General features: G+C 54.8%; 3 protein-coding genes across 3 annotated transcripts; all 3 read left to right on the plus strand.

Annotated features, from left to right (window-relative positions):
* Positions 1-921: 921 nt before the first annotated feature.
* NCS54_01005800 (Hypothetical protein) lies at positions 922-2,169 on the plus strand (the record flags this gene model as incomplete). Its single annotated transcript, XM_053155379.1, has 1 exon — positions 922-2,169. The coding sequence occupies one exon, from the start codon at positions 922-924 to the stop codon at positions 2,167-2,169; it is 1,248 nt and encodes a 415-aa protein (XP_053011354.1).
* Positions 2,170-2,887: 718 nt separating this feature from the next.
* On the plus strand, positions 2,888-4,059 carry NCS54_01005900 (Hypothetical protein; the record flags this gene model as incomplete). Its single annotated transcript, XM_053155380.1, has 3 exons — positions 2,888-2,978; positions 3,113-3,556; positions 3,605-4,059. The coding sequence occupies 3 exons, from the start codon at positions 2,888-2,890 to the stop codon at positions 4,057-4,059; spliced, it is 990 nt and encodes a 329-aa protein (XP_053011355.1).
* Positions 4,060-11,911: 7,852 nt separating this feature from the next.
* Positions 11,912-13,859, plus strand: NCS54_01006000 (Homeobox domain-containing protein; the record flags this gene model as incomplete). Its single annotated transcript, XM_053155381.1, has 3 exons — positions 11,912-12,261; positions 12,315-12,526; positions 12,583-13,859. 3 exons carry the CDS (start codon positions 11,912-11,914, stop codon positions 13,857-13,859), a joined length of 1,839 nt encoding a protein of 612 aa, XP_053011356.1.
* Positions 13,860-15,337: the final 1,478 nt, after the last annotated feature.

The following is a 15,337-nucleotide window of genomic DNA, read 5'->3' on the forward strand; positions in this document are numbered from 1 at the left end:
CAGAAGAAGATGGAAGAAGAAAAGTGCCAAGTGTGAGCTGAAATGAAAGAAAAAGGGAGGCTTCGTGTACGATGTATGCATGCATTGCAGAGCCGGTGGGGGGTTCGTGTTCATTGCAACTGGATTCCTTTTTATTGAACAATTACAAGCGACAGGACGGCGTGGTTATAGAGGATACCACCTAGGTCTTGGATAAGTAAGTAATAGACAGTAGTTATTATTTACTAGAGCTATTTCACGTTGATTCATTCTATGGCGTTTTGGTGTTGAGTTGATGCTCCGAGCTCGGGGCGGACCGTGAATGTGGAGGTGGGGCCGAAGCGGAGTAAGGTTAACCACGACCTCCGCAATTCGGCATGTCGACCTTGAAGGGTATGGGTGCTTGCATGAACTGGCTGAGAATCAGACAATATCTGCCTCTAGAATGTGATGCTCTCAGGGTTGCTTCGTTCGTGAGGCGGTGGTTATTAGGCAGGCCATTGTAAGCGCTGCCTTTCTATGGGCTTTCCCGCGGCAACAGCCACGTAACCTGATTGGAATGAGGACAGACGCCGAGGCGCTCAGGCAGAAACAGGAGCCAGAGTACGTAACTCGCTAGGGCTTCGTCACCATATGAACGATTCGTTGTCATTGACGATCGTGTCAACAAACTTTTTCTCTTGATTTAAACAAGAACCTGGCCTCTTTTCACGCTCTTTGTCTCCTCTTCTCGTCATCTGGCTGCTTACTGGCGAACAGGCGGTGTCGAGGTCACGCCTTTCAGCTGCATCTTTACCTTCCCTTCGTAGTGGCGAGCTTGTGCACGTGCTCAATAGCCACATCCATCAGTCAGTCCATCTACAACCTCTTCTCTCCCTTGCACCATCCCACTCCCACTAGACAACCTCGCCGAGCTTTTGTACACCAGCTCTGGTATTCGACATGGGCGACCATCCCGACGGCGTGGGAGCCACGCAGACGCCCCCGCCGACGGGCGAGGCTTCTAGCGTGGTGTCGGGGCAGACGACAAGCTCCACGGTGCCGCTTCGTCGATATCCCGACGACGAGGAGGCCGCTGCGCCGTATCGAGACCACCCTGAAGGAACCTACCATGACCTCGCCCAGGACCACGACGATGACCCCCCTCCGAGCTACACCGTCGTCGACAACGAGGGTCCTTACCCCAATCCGTTCGACTTTGTTGGGTCCAGCCTCGGACTGGAACCTTTTAGTGAAGACTCGGATCACAGAACCGTCTACTACCTCGACAAGCGCCTTGACACGGACCCGACTTTTCTGGAGCAGCACATCAAAGACCTAGCAAAGGAGCCTCCTCGACCATATGTTCGCATTCAAGGACTGCATCGGGAGTCGAAGAAGTCGGGCAAGGAGCGAGAGGACAAGAGCGTAGTCGACTTTGACTTTCACATCGACTTGACGCCCCTGCTGTACGAGGAGATGGCTACCCGACGCTCCTGGGAGAGATTGCTGGCTGTCAATAACTTTGACAAGGTCCGTCGCGGAACTGTCATGACGACTAGGGCGCCGGGTTTTGGAGGCAGTGGACCACCTGAGGATGGTACACCCGGCGTTTCTGAGTGGTGCGAGCGTTATTGCAACAGCAAGGCGGGCCTCAAGGCCTTTGTCCTGGAACGCCGCATCACAGGCTGGGACTTTGCCCTCGTGGGATCCAAGCTCAACAACCTGGTGAGGGCCACAAACTACCGAGGTCAGCTTAACATTACGTTCCCGACAACACATGCGCGCGTTGAGCTGTACAACGACTGCCGTACCAACCGCTGGCGCCTAACGCGGTGGGTCTCGCTGGCTTTTTACTTCACCTTCCTTTGGCTCTTTTCGTGGCCTTGGCTTGCGAGCAGGACAAAGTGGTTTGAGACGGTTTACGTCGAGTGGCCCATGAGCCAACCCGACAGGCAGGGCACGCTGCGATACGCGTGTATGAGTGAGGATCGATGGTACCGTCTGTGGCGCCGTCCGATAGAGCAGGCGGTACTGGCACGACGCCAGGGAAGACTGAGCCAGGACGATATCGACGAGGCCTATCACGCGCCAGGGGCAGATGACTTTGCCAGAGGCGTGAGGGCAGGACTGGAGGTTGTGCAGAGGACGTTTGGTTGGGGAGGCGACGTGGACAGCACCTGCAACTCATCCTGCAGCATCAGGAGCTGACGAAATGAGTTTCCTTTTGTCAATTGTTTTGGCGCATTGTTTGATCACCACTCCTTTGTTGAAGCGTTGGCGTACAAAGTTTGATCTTGAGAGAATGGATGATTGCTCGAGGCCCGGGGGGTTCAAAGCAACCCAACACAACCGTAACACCACTGAAGCTAGGGTGTAGACTTTAGTTGGTCGGGGAGAATGGATGCAAGGCGATGTGTTATGATATGGAAAGAAGTTGATTTGGGCAAGGAGTTATTTAGCATGATTATGTTACAATAAGCTCACTCTGATGTCATATCATCATCAATTATTAAGGATCTACACCATCTATTCTACTTCAACTGACACCTATCAATCAATGCCTGTTCATCCAGTCGGGAGGAAATATAAGAGAGACTGTAAGTTAACCCGCTCTAATTACAAGCATGGAAAGAGAAGATTTTTATCTAAATGATATAAGAAAAATAGAGAAATATCTCTATGAAATAAGAATGTAATTATTATCATTATTTACGACCTCTTAGTTTCCTTATTCTGAAGGTCAAGCTTTTCTAAAACCGCTTACCCTCGTTGCTGCAGGGTAGGTGACTTACCAAGCATTGCCAATTGCTTATCTTATCATGGACCCTCCACCCCCACCATCACTCACTCATTACGAACCTGTAAACCATCCCTTCAACTCAACTACTCTTTCTTAGGACAAAACACTAGAGAACCAAAGGCAACAATGGCAGAGGAAGAGATGAGCTCTGCGTCGAGGAGGATTCTGGCTGTGGCGCTGGAGGGTGAGACGGCTATTCTGTCGAGTGTGGTTAAAGGTGAGTTGTCCTTGTATATCCGAGTTGCCCAGGATACATCTTCACCCACTAGGTCTTCACTTACTACCCAGTGAGTGAAGGGTAGTTAAACATTCTCACACACAAATTGTACAGCAGAGACTGATACTATATAGACCTCACTGGGTCATCCCCTTCACCACCAGCAGATCCCTCACTCTCACTCGCGGGAACAACACATTCCCTCCACCTCAAAACACCCTACTACACCACCACAGTCCCCATCTGGCTCGACCTCATCTCTTCACCCTCTGAATGGTCCTCTTCCTTCCTCTCCCCCGAAGCCGTTGAAGTCCTCGCCGTCCTAGGAGGTGTCGTGGTCATCTTTACCGCCGGCCCCGTCTCTACGGCAAAGGAGCATCCCGGGCGGAGCCTTATTGAGCATGTTGGCAAGGTGCTTAAACAGGGACTGGGAGGATGGGACTGGGATGGTGTCGGTTTGGCTGTTGGCGTAGGAGGCGATGGAAGTGAGGAGGATTGGGACGAGATTTGCGCCGAGGCTGGATTGGAGTTTGTATCTGTCGGCGGCAAGGGTGATACAGGTCGCAATGAGTTTGGAGGTATGTTCTCACTCATCCCACCAAGGGCGTCACTGACAGATGAGACAGAAAAGACAGGCATCGCACGTGTCAAGGAGGCACTCGAGGCAAATGACTGGTCTCAGCTCGAAGTGCCACTATCAGACTCCGACTTTGGAGACTTTGAGACAAGTTCCGCCAAAGCCCACGATGATGATCACGACGACGAACTGGACCCGCAAAAGATGGGTTTCGGATTCGACAGGTCCGACTTTGAAGGGCTTCGTCGTGCCATCTGGGAGGCCGGGCAGGACATTGAAGAGCCCTCGGGATCGAGCAAAGAGGCTGACAAGAAGGACAAGACTTCAGAAGAAGAAGCCGCCGCTAGAGGAGGTTTCGAGGACCTGGATGATGAGGATATTGCCAAGGTGGAAAAGATGATGAGAAAACTGCAGGCTGTGAGAGAGGCGGGAGAAGGGATGGGAGAGGAGCAGAGGAAGAGGATGGCGGCGAGAGCTGTCGAGGAAGTGATGAAGGAGCTGTAAAACTGGATCAAGTTGGGGTGTTGAGTGTCAAGAAGGCAATAGATCCAGAGACTTCAGCACGCAGAAGATCCCCGAGAACCGTAGTGGAATATCTGGACTCCGTCATACTGGCCACGCTTGACATATAGCTCTGGCTCCCGTGGACCGACTGTCCCATCGGGGGCTGAACCAGGTCGCAAAGTCTTTCAAGTTGCCTCCGTAGGGTAGTTGTCATCTTTGCCCACACCGCTGCCACGCATTGCAAGTGCTAGGAGCTAGACCAGCCAGTATCGCATTGCAAAGCCTGGCAATCTTCAAACTTCCCCTGGGTGAGTTCTCCGAGGCGAACTGTTGACGGGGCCGCTCGACGTCATAGGAAGTCTTTGACTCAAGTTCAATGCTTCACAGACCACCATGATAAACCTGCGTCGTCCTCATCAGGCAGCCGCTTCAAGAAGGATTATCCACCTTGGGCTTCCACAAACGCCTCGACAAGGTCTGCTTGTCATGCTGTTACGCGACAGAGTAACATCGCTCGACCCAAGAATCGCGATTTCGCCATCTGCCCGTGGTACCGAATATCCTGGCCTCTTCCCATCTCTCTGGGCCGTCCGACGCACTGATGAATAGACTCAACGTGAACAGTTTCACCTTGCTTTTGAAAGCACCAAACTGCCGGTACCGTCAATGTTAAGCCAGCCTCGTATCCGCTCTGATAGGTCCACAGGCATGACCCTGCATCGACGTTGCTGACTGTTACTGCGCTCTGCTTCGTAAGAGAGCCCTTTCAGGAGCCCAACTGTGTAGCATTACTCGGCAGTGAGATTTGACAAATGGTGTTTATGCTCATGCACGAGCACACTGCCATTGTATAATGCATAAGTAAACATTGCGAGACCCCTTTTTAAACGTCCAAGAACTTCCTCTGGGGATCGGTGTAGATCGCTGGATCTGGATCACGAAACTATTGTCAAGTCCCTGTCCCGGCGGCGACTTTGTTTGAGTCGGGTCGGTCAGGCGAGCGAGCGTCCGAGAGGTAAGAAACCACTAGCGTCGATCGAGCCTCGGGGGGCGTCGCCGCGTTATGCAAGGGGGGCTCGTCCGAGAGAGGCTTCAGAGCTGCCCTCATCCGCGGCGTCGAACGAGATGTCATAGCCTGGTGTTGGTCTGTCCGACTCTTCTCCTCTCCAGAGTCGGCTCCTCGACGATCGGTCGTCGACACTGTTGAGACAGACACCGTCCGTGGCTGGAATGGAGCAACACCAGAAGCAAGCAAGGGTCCGACGTTTTAACCAGATCGGGTGTCAGTCGAGAGGCCTTCTCAAGTCCCCTGAACGTTGATGGACCACGACGGCCGTCTTGCCATCGACACGCTGTCTCCATAGCTCTGCTTACCATCCGACCCACGACTTGCAACCCTTGATTGGCACCTCGTCCGTGCATCGTGCCAGACAGGGGAGCGACTCACGTTTCAGCGCGTCAGGCTAGGAACGTGCTTTGTCTGTGCCTCACCTATTCTGTGCTACGTACAACATCCGTTTAGCAGTCCGTCACGTCGTAAACCCACGGGGGCCAGCATTAGCCATGCCTTGGGGAAAGGATCCGCTGGCCTGGGCGTGCCAGCAAGCCGCCGAGGCTTTGAGGGAGCCTTGGTTTCTTCTCTTGGTTGGACATGTCAGGGTCCAAGGGAGAGCTGAGAGAACACCTCCTGAGTGGTGCATGTCGAGCCGGCTGCAGTTGTCGAGAATCAAGTGGTCAAGAGACGCGCTCGGCGCGCTGTCATCCTTGTGTATCCGCCCCGAAGGTTGCCGCCATTGGACGCTGCCTCTGGCCCGCCATGCACAACCGGAAGGAGAGTACCCGATGACTGCACAGCAGTTTGGTGAAGAAGAACAACGGCAGCGGGATGCCTGCAAGCCCTACTCGCAGCCTGGGCCAGACTCGATCGACAGTAGGGTTTCTCGAACTGTACGGAGGTACCTGGAGCCCCTTCTGCTCCTTGCTCGTACCTCGCCTGTGCCTCAGCAAGCCCCATTGACGTGGTCGATAGTATTCGTAATATTCTCTTGCTTGCGCCTCCAAGTGATAGATATGCTTGCTTTCCTTTCCACTATGTGTGTCAAAGCAGACAAAGAAATTGTTTCCTTGAAGATTGTTGATGCGCTGCTCAGAGGTTGCGTCCACCGCAGCCACGGCGTGCTCGACTGCATGTCGCACAACGTGACAAAAAAGGGGTCACGCTCATGCCCCAAAGATCCCCCGATCTCTTCCGCTTCGCTCTGGGCCTATGCAAGGTGGGAAGCTGAGTCAGTTCGCGGGGCATCCATGCCTGGCTGCAGTAGAATCGTCTCCCAATGGATACGAAAAGGCCTCCTTCTTGTCGCCCCTGTGCGCCGACCACCGCGCACAATCACCTTCGTACGATCCTTCCGGACGAGAGACCACGACGCAGTGAAAAAGAAAAAAGGAACCGGCATCTGACGGGGCGATCGTACACCTTAACTCGTTTGGGCGAGGTAAAACCGCAACACGATGTGGATCTGATGGCATGTGGCCGCCTGGCGGAGACGCGAGTCCGTCTTGGTTGGCTGCTTGATGATGCTGATCCTACAAGGTACAAGGGTTCGAAGCCATCGCAGGGGTCTAGGTCAGGGGTAGCGGTCACGACCCGGCAAACGGGAGAAAGAAAACTCTCATCATGATTGTGTGTGCAAGATGTCTGGTGTTTTCTTCCCCTGTCGGAACCGCCTGTCCAACGCTGGGTGAAGCACCAAGTGGATTCGACTGGACAGAGAGTCTCAAGACTCGGAGCCGGTGACGCTGACCTCCAACACTGTGTGAAGAGCTCCAAGCGCCAATGAGAAGCTTGGTGTGAACCGTGGGGATCTATGTTCCCCAAATAAACTCTTTCAGCTTCGGTCCTGTCGAGACTCTCGGGGAAGCAGCCACAAACGTTGAGGCGTTGATGGCGAACAAAAGGCTTCCATTTGCCCAGCTAGCTAACCCGCTATCGCGACCGTTCGTGGCTGGCCACAAATAGTGACTGTTAGAACTGAAGCCATTCCCTCGACTCCTTCTTTCACGCCAAGTCTCGAATCAACAGATAACCCGGCGAAATGATCACGCCCACGTCGGTCGGCAAACGCTAGATTCCCCAAGTCGTGACCGACTTTTGGAGCTAATGTCAAAGGTCCGAAGAGAAGCTCCAAGCTTGTGCTTTGTTCTCCTCACAGGGGAGAATCCATGCCGATCGCAACTCATCCTGAAAGATCCTGCAGAAAGACCACAGTGAAAAAGGGGGACATCGAGAGGCTACGCACAGTAAGCCTGGGCCGGCCGAGTGGCCCGCCGCATGACGATGGGGTGCAAGACTACTGCAGGAACAGGGTTCTGGTGCACACCTCGGACGGCGGCTCGTGTGCGTGCAGCTTTGCAAGAGGCGCCACGACCTGTGGCATGATCCTTTGGCTGGTCTCTGGTCTACTGGAAGACTGCGATTGTTGTGAGTGAAAAAGTCGCGGCGGATGCACAGCCCCTGTGTTGATACTCTGTCCAGCCTCACTCTTGCAGTCTGAAGCTTGTACAACAAAGTTTCTAGTGTACGAGTTAGTAGCAGACGCGCTTCTTGTCAAGGTCCCCGTGTCGAGGGCTTGGCAGCCCCCTATTCCTAATTCGGATCCCGTCCGTTCGGTCAGGCTTCGGAGGGTTGTCAGAGGTACTTGGGGTCTGCAACGTCATGATGTATGGACTGCGCGGCTACCGGTACTTGCTGGTCCCATGAGTCAAGAGTAACCACAAGGCTCGCGAGGCTGACTAGGAGTAACGAGTAACATGGTGAGTCGCTTATGGCGTCCCTGGTCAAACAGTAGAATGCGAAGCAGCTGTTGGTTCAACATGAGTGATAGCATGATAACCGAGGGTCGTACGGCATGTTTCTCCCTTTCGTCGAAACTTTTTGTGGGATTTCTCAGTTGTTGCTGGTCGGCTGCTGGGGGCATGTGTCAGCCACCTCATTGAGTAGTCCCCATACGGCACGGCAGAACGGTAGGCACCACCATCCATTCAGAACCTGGCCAATGTGTGGCACTCTGGAGAAGGATTTGGACGAGGAGGGCAGCGTGTGCTGTCTCACCAGGAGCATTCGCCTGTCCTATGTCGTAGCTCAAGGTCATGGGTATCTCAACGGGCTGCTGACAGTAGAAAGGCTAAATGAAGCCAAGATTCTTCAGCAGCAAGTGCCTCACAGCGATGCAGTCAGCTCTTAACAAGGGACTTGTGTATCGAGGTCGAAGCAATGTACCCCCGCGGCTCCATCCAGAGCACATGTTGGATAACGGGGAGCACAAGGTTTGCTCCGACAGACTCCGTCATGTTTTGCGGGCCTGCTCTTTGGGATCAGCACTCACACTTTCCTGTCGGATACAGTAGCGGATATCTCGTGCTTTTCAAGCGGGACAGCCAAGCAACCGTCTCGCCACTGCCGGGCTGTCACTTGTCTGTCGACTGAGGTTCGGTCAGATCTTGATTATGAGCTGCCAGACGAACCTGGATCGGGTGACAACGCGAGAACTGCCGCAGTTTAAAGACGCTTGATAGTGACGCTGTATGTCTCGGCGGGGGTCAGCGCACAGGCACCAAGGGCCAGACGCTTGACGCAAGCGAAGTCGCCCAAGATCAAGACATGACGGGGCTTCGCGTCGCACTCCCTGTGACGGAAGAGAAACGGAGCTAGCGGATCGGATGGAGAGTCCAAGGATGAATTTAGCGAGCCCCGTGGATGTGGTGCGTTTATGCCTCCCCTTTGGATAAACGGTTCGAGATAGGGCAAGAGCGAACGGTTTCGTGGTTTCCTATTTTGGCAGGCAGTGATCCAGGCAGTGTGTGTCGCGGATTATGGACTGTAAAGCCGCACTGGGCTTGGGGGATGCTGAGCATGGAGACGGCCAATAAAAGAAGAGGTTTCAGAACATCAACACCCTTTCCAAGCTCACGTTTGGGGGCCAATTGCTTGGTGTGCTCAGCACGCATAAGACTGGGCCGCACTGTGCTCCCGGCGCGTACCTTGCAGTAGGCTGTCTGGGGCACGATGCATCAGACCTTCCCCCTGACGCAGGTACCGTGCGACGATACCACCCGGACCCGACTCCACCCCAAACTCTCGCTCTTCCTCTCCACTCCCGTGCTGCCGTCCGTCCAGACGTTCCGTCTTTTCTCGCCGCGACCTTGCGCCTTGGGCTTGTCTCTCTCTGAGTCGACAGCAGGGTCAGTCAGCCCTTGCCGACCAGGTCTGCGTCTCGCACAATGATTCCTGTTGCATGACAAACACCCCGGCCCTGACGTTTGGAACAAGAACGCCAAGCAAGTCCATAACGTCAGACTCGTGCTGGCGATGCACAGAGGAGGAGGACGAGGCCCACAACCGATAACCGCTTTGTGGAACGTTTTGCGACGGAATCTCGAACAGCGGGTAGTGAGTTTAGGGAGAAGGGAGGAAAACGGAGTAGACAGAGGCTGACTTGCGACAAGACACCAGCAAGCGTCCCCAGCACGGCGGGAACACGGCCAAGAGACATGGAAGCACAGAGCACAGATCATCCAGGCACAGGCACAGACAGCAGGCACAGAGCACGGTCGAAGCCTTTCTCCTCCCCGACGGCAGTCTCGCGTGGGCCCCTGGATGGCCTCCAGGATGGATGCTGGGGTTTCTGTTGGCTTGAACGTATGCATGCTCTGCTCAGCTCAACGCTCGAGTTTGGCTTGTTGCACCTCGCAGCGCCCATCCTTCAGGACCCTCTCCAAGACATCGACCAACTGCGGTCAGCGGCCAGTCTGTGGCCACTTTTTCAACAATGCTTGGATGCCACCCAAGCCAAAGGCGGCAACGAATCGACATATCCTGAGGCTAAGATGCCCCCAAGTGACGGTCCGAAGTCCGAAGCAGTTTAGGGCATGAGACGGCAGATACGAATAGGAATCGAATCGGCCGTGACCGCCTGAATGGATGGACGGATGGATGTCTTTGTTCGGCGCGTTGGGGAGCTGGGATGTTTGTGGTGGTGCCGGATGTGGGCTCCCAGCAAGCATGGACGGGTCGAGTGGGTGTGGACGCCCTCCCACGGTGGAGACCTGCGTGCGCGCCTAGTGGCTCTCGTCAGTGGCTCGTCAGTGGCTCCTCAGCGAGTCTTTGCGCAGCTGGCCCGCTATGGCCTTCCACTCGCTAGCCTGGCCCCTCCCTCGTGCACGTCGTGCGGGCTGCGTCCAACACGGTCGCGTCTTGCACAAGGAAGGGGCCTGCTCAGTGGTGAAAAGGCTCTTCAGGTGAAGTGCTGATGTGACCAGGCTAGCTTGAGTTGCAGAGGGCGAGACACGAGACAAAATTCCAGATTCTGGACGACAACTCTCTGTCTGTCGGTTAGGCTCAGCAGCAAAAGTCTCCTGAGTAACTCTATTCCAGAGACAGGGCTGAAAAGGAGGTCAGGTCGAGCAACAGATCCATTGCCCAACTGCGGAAGGTCTGGAGCTCCGTCGACGGTCGTGGTGCTGGCTGACCTCGATGGTGTTAGCCCCAAGTGCTTGTGCTGGGCTAAGAGTCAGGTTGGCGTCGGGCGTAACGTGCTCTGGGGCGTTGATACGTGTGAGAGAGAGTTGAGAGTGTGTTCCAGCTCACTCTGAACAGTCCAACTTTGGGGGCAGCGGGACCAGGGGGGCCAACGCGGAGCTGTGAATGGCTCAAGCCGGCGCCGGCTACGTCGACTTCAGGGCTGCAATGCGCTGCACCACCCCCCTAGTCCCTAGTCCGCGACCTTTTCTGCTCAGCGGCGCTGTGCTTTGCAACGGCCGCTGCCCGTTCTGGCGCGTTAAGTTGTTGTCTGCCCTCCACTGAGGTGCATCGCGTCCAGTCGGGCGACAGAAGTACCTGGGGCCAAGTAACTCTGTCAAGCCGCCTCTCAGGTACCCGCAACTCTGTTCCTGTGCCTTGCCTGTTCCTGGCGCCAGGCGCAGTGCGGAACAACGGCCCAAGGTACCTTCGGAGGCGTTCTGGGGAGGTCCCGTCTCTTTTCTTTTTGCCAGTTTCTGGCCCTCTTTTGGTGTGTGGTCCCCTTCCCGTCTCCCCACGCCCACGACGCGAGGTACCTCTTCCACCGCCACAGCCAGGTACCTCTGCCCAGGTACCCGACCCAACTGCCCGCGCCCTCCTCTCCCCTCTCCTCTCTGGCAGGGCCAGGCTCCTGACGGCTCTTGTCCTTCCTTCCTTTGAGTGTCTTCCCCCCATCCCCATCCCCATCCCCCCGTTTCTCTTTTTCCATCTTGCATCGCCAGTCCGCTCCTTGTGACCGCTTCTTCCCCTTCTTTCGCCCTCGCCCTTTTTGTTCATTCTTTTCTTTCCTTTAAGTCACTCTCTTGAATTATTCCATCTTTAGCCAACTTGGTACCCGTCACTCTTTCCGGGACCGTTCCTTTCCTTGGGCTTGACTCTAACATCTCGATCCTCTTCGCGGCCGAAACGTTTTGTTCCAACGTCGCCAACGTTCGAGACCACCGGCCAATCCGCCTTATACGATCCTGTATCTTTATACAGCCTCCCCTTCCAGATATACGGAATTGGGACTACACTCATTACTTACTACCAAATCTACCATCATTCTCTACGTTCCTTGTACCGATCATTGTCGACTACTCGGCCCCGTCGCTGTCTCATCCACCTCCGATAATACTCGTCGCAGCTTGACACGCCTTCCCGTGGATCAAGCACCCTCGACGATATCCGGTTGCAATTGCTCCGACTCGACACTCACCAGTTTCGACATTCGTTTGAACCCATTTTATAATCCAACAAGAGGGGATTGCCTAAAAGCGATCATTTTTAGCAACAATGGCCACCGAGGTTGAGCAACCCGTGGCTTTGTCCACTCCTGCCCCTGGGGTTTCCACCCCCAACTCTACCACCTCCGCCTCCGTTCCGACTCCTGTCTCTGCCGGCATCAAGAAGGAGACCCCCTCTCCCTCAGCAAATGGCAGTTCACAATCAAGACGGCCTCCCCGCAAGAGCACCCTAACTCAACAGCAGAAGAACCAGAAGCGACAGCGCGCCACTCAGGACCAGCTAACGACTTTGGAGATGGAGTTCAACAAGAACCCTACACCTACCGCTACCGTTCGTGAGAGGATTGCTGAGGAGATCAACATGACCGAGAGGTCTGTTCAGATCTGGTTCCAGAACAGGTATGAGTGGATTTTGCGTTGACCCATTTGCAGCCCTGCTGACAATGAGATAGGCGAGCCAAGATCAAGCTGTTGGCCAAGAAGAGCCTGGAGACGGGCGAGGACATTGACTCGATCCCCGAGTCCATGCGAGCCTACCTCGCCATGCAGGCTATGGAGTCTGGCAAAGGACTCGGTGGAAGCTATCTCGGACGAACTGGACTCGTGCCTTTTGGCCACGGCAACATGCTCCTCGGCGGTGACCAAGGCGGCCAGGGCAAAGTTTGTAAGTTGCGATTAAGAGTGTGATGTGTAAAAAGTTGAGTGCTAACTCGCACGCAGTGATTCACCATCTTACTTGCCGGTCTCTCAGCATCGGAAAGTGGACTCGTGTGGGACAGAACACGATGGATCTCATCATCTTCTACTCTCCTGACAAGTGCACCATGACCTACTACATCAATAATGAGCAGGCTGGGTACAAGATCGAGTATCCCTTCTCACACATCAAGAACATCTTCCTCGAGAACAGCGAGGGAGACCCTACGAAGCTCGGCGGGATTGTCATTGAGTTGAACAGGCCCCCGAACTTCTTCATGGACTCTTCGCCCACCACCAACGGCTTCTTCCAGTGCGGCGACTTCACCGAAGACCTCCAGGCCACCCAGTGCCTGGTTCACCACCTCGGCGGTAACCCCAAGGTTCTCAGCGGTCAGCTTGCCAAGCTTGTTTCTCTTGAGTCCTTCATGAACCGCCACAACCCTCATCCCTTTGGCGACCCTCATGCGCTGTCCGTCTCGGCCCCTGTCTCGCCGACTGCCCGTCCCTCGTCGCAACCCAGCTTTCAACCGCACGTGGGCATGTTCCAGGAGCAATGGGGAATCCACCAGATGCACTCGGGTATGCGTCCTGGTCCTGGACACAAGCGCCAGCGTAGTCGATCCGTCCCCGGCCCTGTCGATTTTGCCATGTTCCAGAACCAGCCGATGCCCTCGTTTTACATCCAGCCTCCCGGCGAGATGGCTCCTCCTCAGCACAACCCCAACATCTTCGCCCCTATTCCTCAGCCTCCCACTAACAACATGGCTCCCAACCTGCGCATCGATACACAGGCTGGCTTTGGCCTGGACATGCGACAGTACCCCATGTCGGCCACCACTGCGTCCCCCGCCGAGTTTCCTCCCAGCCCAGGCTTCTTCCCACCTGGTCCGGATCCCAGCGGCATGCCCCAGTCGAGCTACAACACACCTTACAGCAACGGATTCCTTTCGCCCATGGTCAACCCTGACACGGGCGTTCCGACATCTGTTTCGCCTCTCCCCTTTAACAGCCCCGGCGAGCCGTCCATTGTTGAACAGTCACCCCCCATGACTATGATGGGCCGCCCCGGCTCGGCTGATCTCTACCCCGTCAACGACGGATCGTGCGCTGTTTCCGAGGATGGCACGAGCCTCAACGAGATGTATTCCAAGCACACCATCAACCTGCCGATGCACACCGCATCGCCTGGGTTCGGGCAGCCCCAACAGGCTGAGCTGGACATGGACCAACTTGTCCAGTTCGATGCCGTGGACCCTGCAAGCCTGTCCCCTGAGGCAATGCCCCCAGTTCCCCAGTGAGCTGGAGGTATTGTGATGCTTGGGTCAACGATGTGTTTCTTTTGTGTGTCTCATATCAGGGCGTTTGCGGCAACTTATACCATTGGGATCTCCTTTTTCTCGTTTCACGCCCATTATCGGGGCGGCTTTCCTCGTTAACAACTATCCTCTCCCCCTCAAACCATTACCAGGTCTAATACCGACTGTGTATCAAGTCTGGTTCGATTCTCCTCCCCCAAACCACGGCCATGATGAACTTGCATGACGATACATTTCTTGGACATCGGTCATGTATGTCGGGCACACCACAGCGATCGTACATTTTCCGTCTTTTTTTACCGCGTCGATGCTTTCGAATTGAATCTTCTGCCGCGTTTTGTTTATTTCCTGGGTGGTCTTGTTCAACACTTTTTTTTTTTTTTTTCCGGCGAGAAGTCCTTTTGTCATGGCGCTCGGCCTTTCATCAACCTAGAGGGGCGTTGCCTGACCACCGCACGTCACCGTCTTGGACCTAATCTATACGCACACATTGTTACTGGAGAAAATAGGGGGCTACGATGTTTTAATCCGTTTCTTGGTTACTCTTTTCACTGCGTCATGTCGGATATTGGGGAGAAAGCCCAGGAGGCTTGGCTAGGGTCCTTGGGTCGTACTTAATGGGGGACTTGGCTTTTTTTACTGTCTGAAGGTACACTGCGAGTACCCAGTGGAGGAGGTTCATGAGCAGCTGGATTGCTGTCCGGGATGGACGTCAGCGAGACGTGCCGTTGCGGAGAAGCCTACAGTTGGACACGAAGGTATGGACTTGGTCGAGGGTGGAACTAGTTGGTTATTAAAAATGGGTTTCATGTTCACTTGAATGGTACCTATGCTGTCTGTGTGATGTCTTGTGTTGACCGAAGTGGTGACGACGTCGTCGTGGCGTTGCTCTGAGCTGTTGACTGCGTTCGCCGTCACTCTTGGGGCGCTTGCACCGTCGGATTGCTCGGAACTAATATCGTACTTATTTAAGAGAGGGACGACGTCAAATGCTACGAGGCGCAGCCTTGAGTGATGGCGCGATCGGCAGACAACGGGCGCACAGTGTTCTGAGAGGACTGGGCCGTGGGTTTGCGTAGTGCGTAGTTACGAGGATGGCATTTCGGTAGGTACGGAGTAGAAACATATGGTTTGTGCGGAAGCGGCTGAGCGTGCTAGGTGAGAAATGCAAGCTGGGTAACATGTCTGGGCTGTTTGGTTGTGGTTCGGACGGTCAAAAACGAAGCGTTGAGCACCTATATCTATACTTGAGCCTCGTTATGAGTTTCAGAAAGAAGAAACCGTGACAACTGGTTCCCATTTCCGGTTTCAGGGTCAACAGGAGCTTGATCGATTGGCGACGAGACACAAATGAATGGTAGGACACAGCCTTTCGTTTTCGGTGCCCGCGGGCCGTGTAAGAGGCCGGGATGGTGGAGCGCGGCGTGTCGCCGAGGGCTGGGCATCTAGGAACGGATTAC

The sequence above is a fragment of the Fusarium falciforme genome, chromosome 8 (assembly GCF_026873545.1).
Source record: "Fusarium falciforme chromosome 8, complete sequence".
Classification (NCBI taxonomy): domain Eukaryota; kingdom Fungi; phylum Ascomycota; class Sordariomycetes; order Hypocreales; family Nectriaceae; genus Fusarium; species Fusarium falciforme.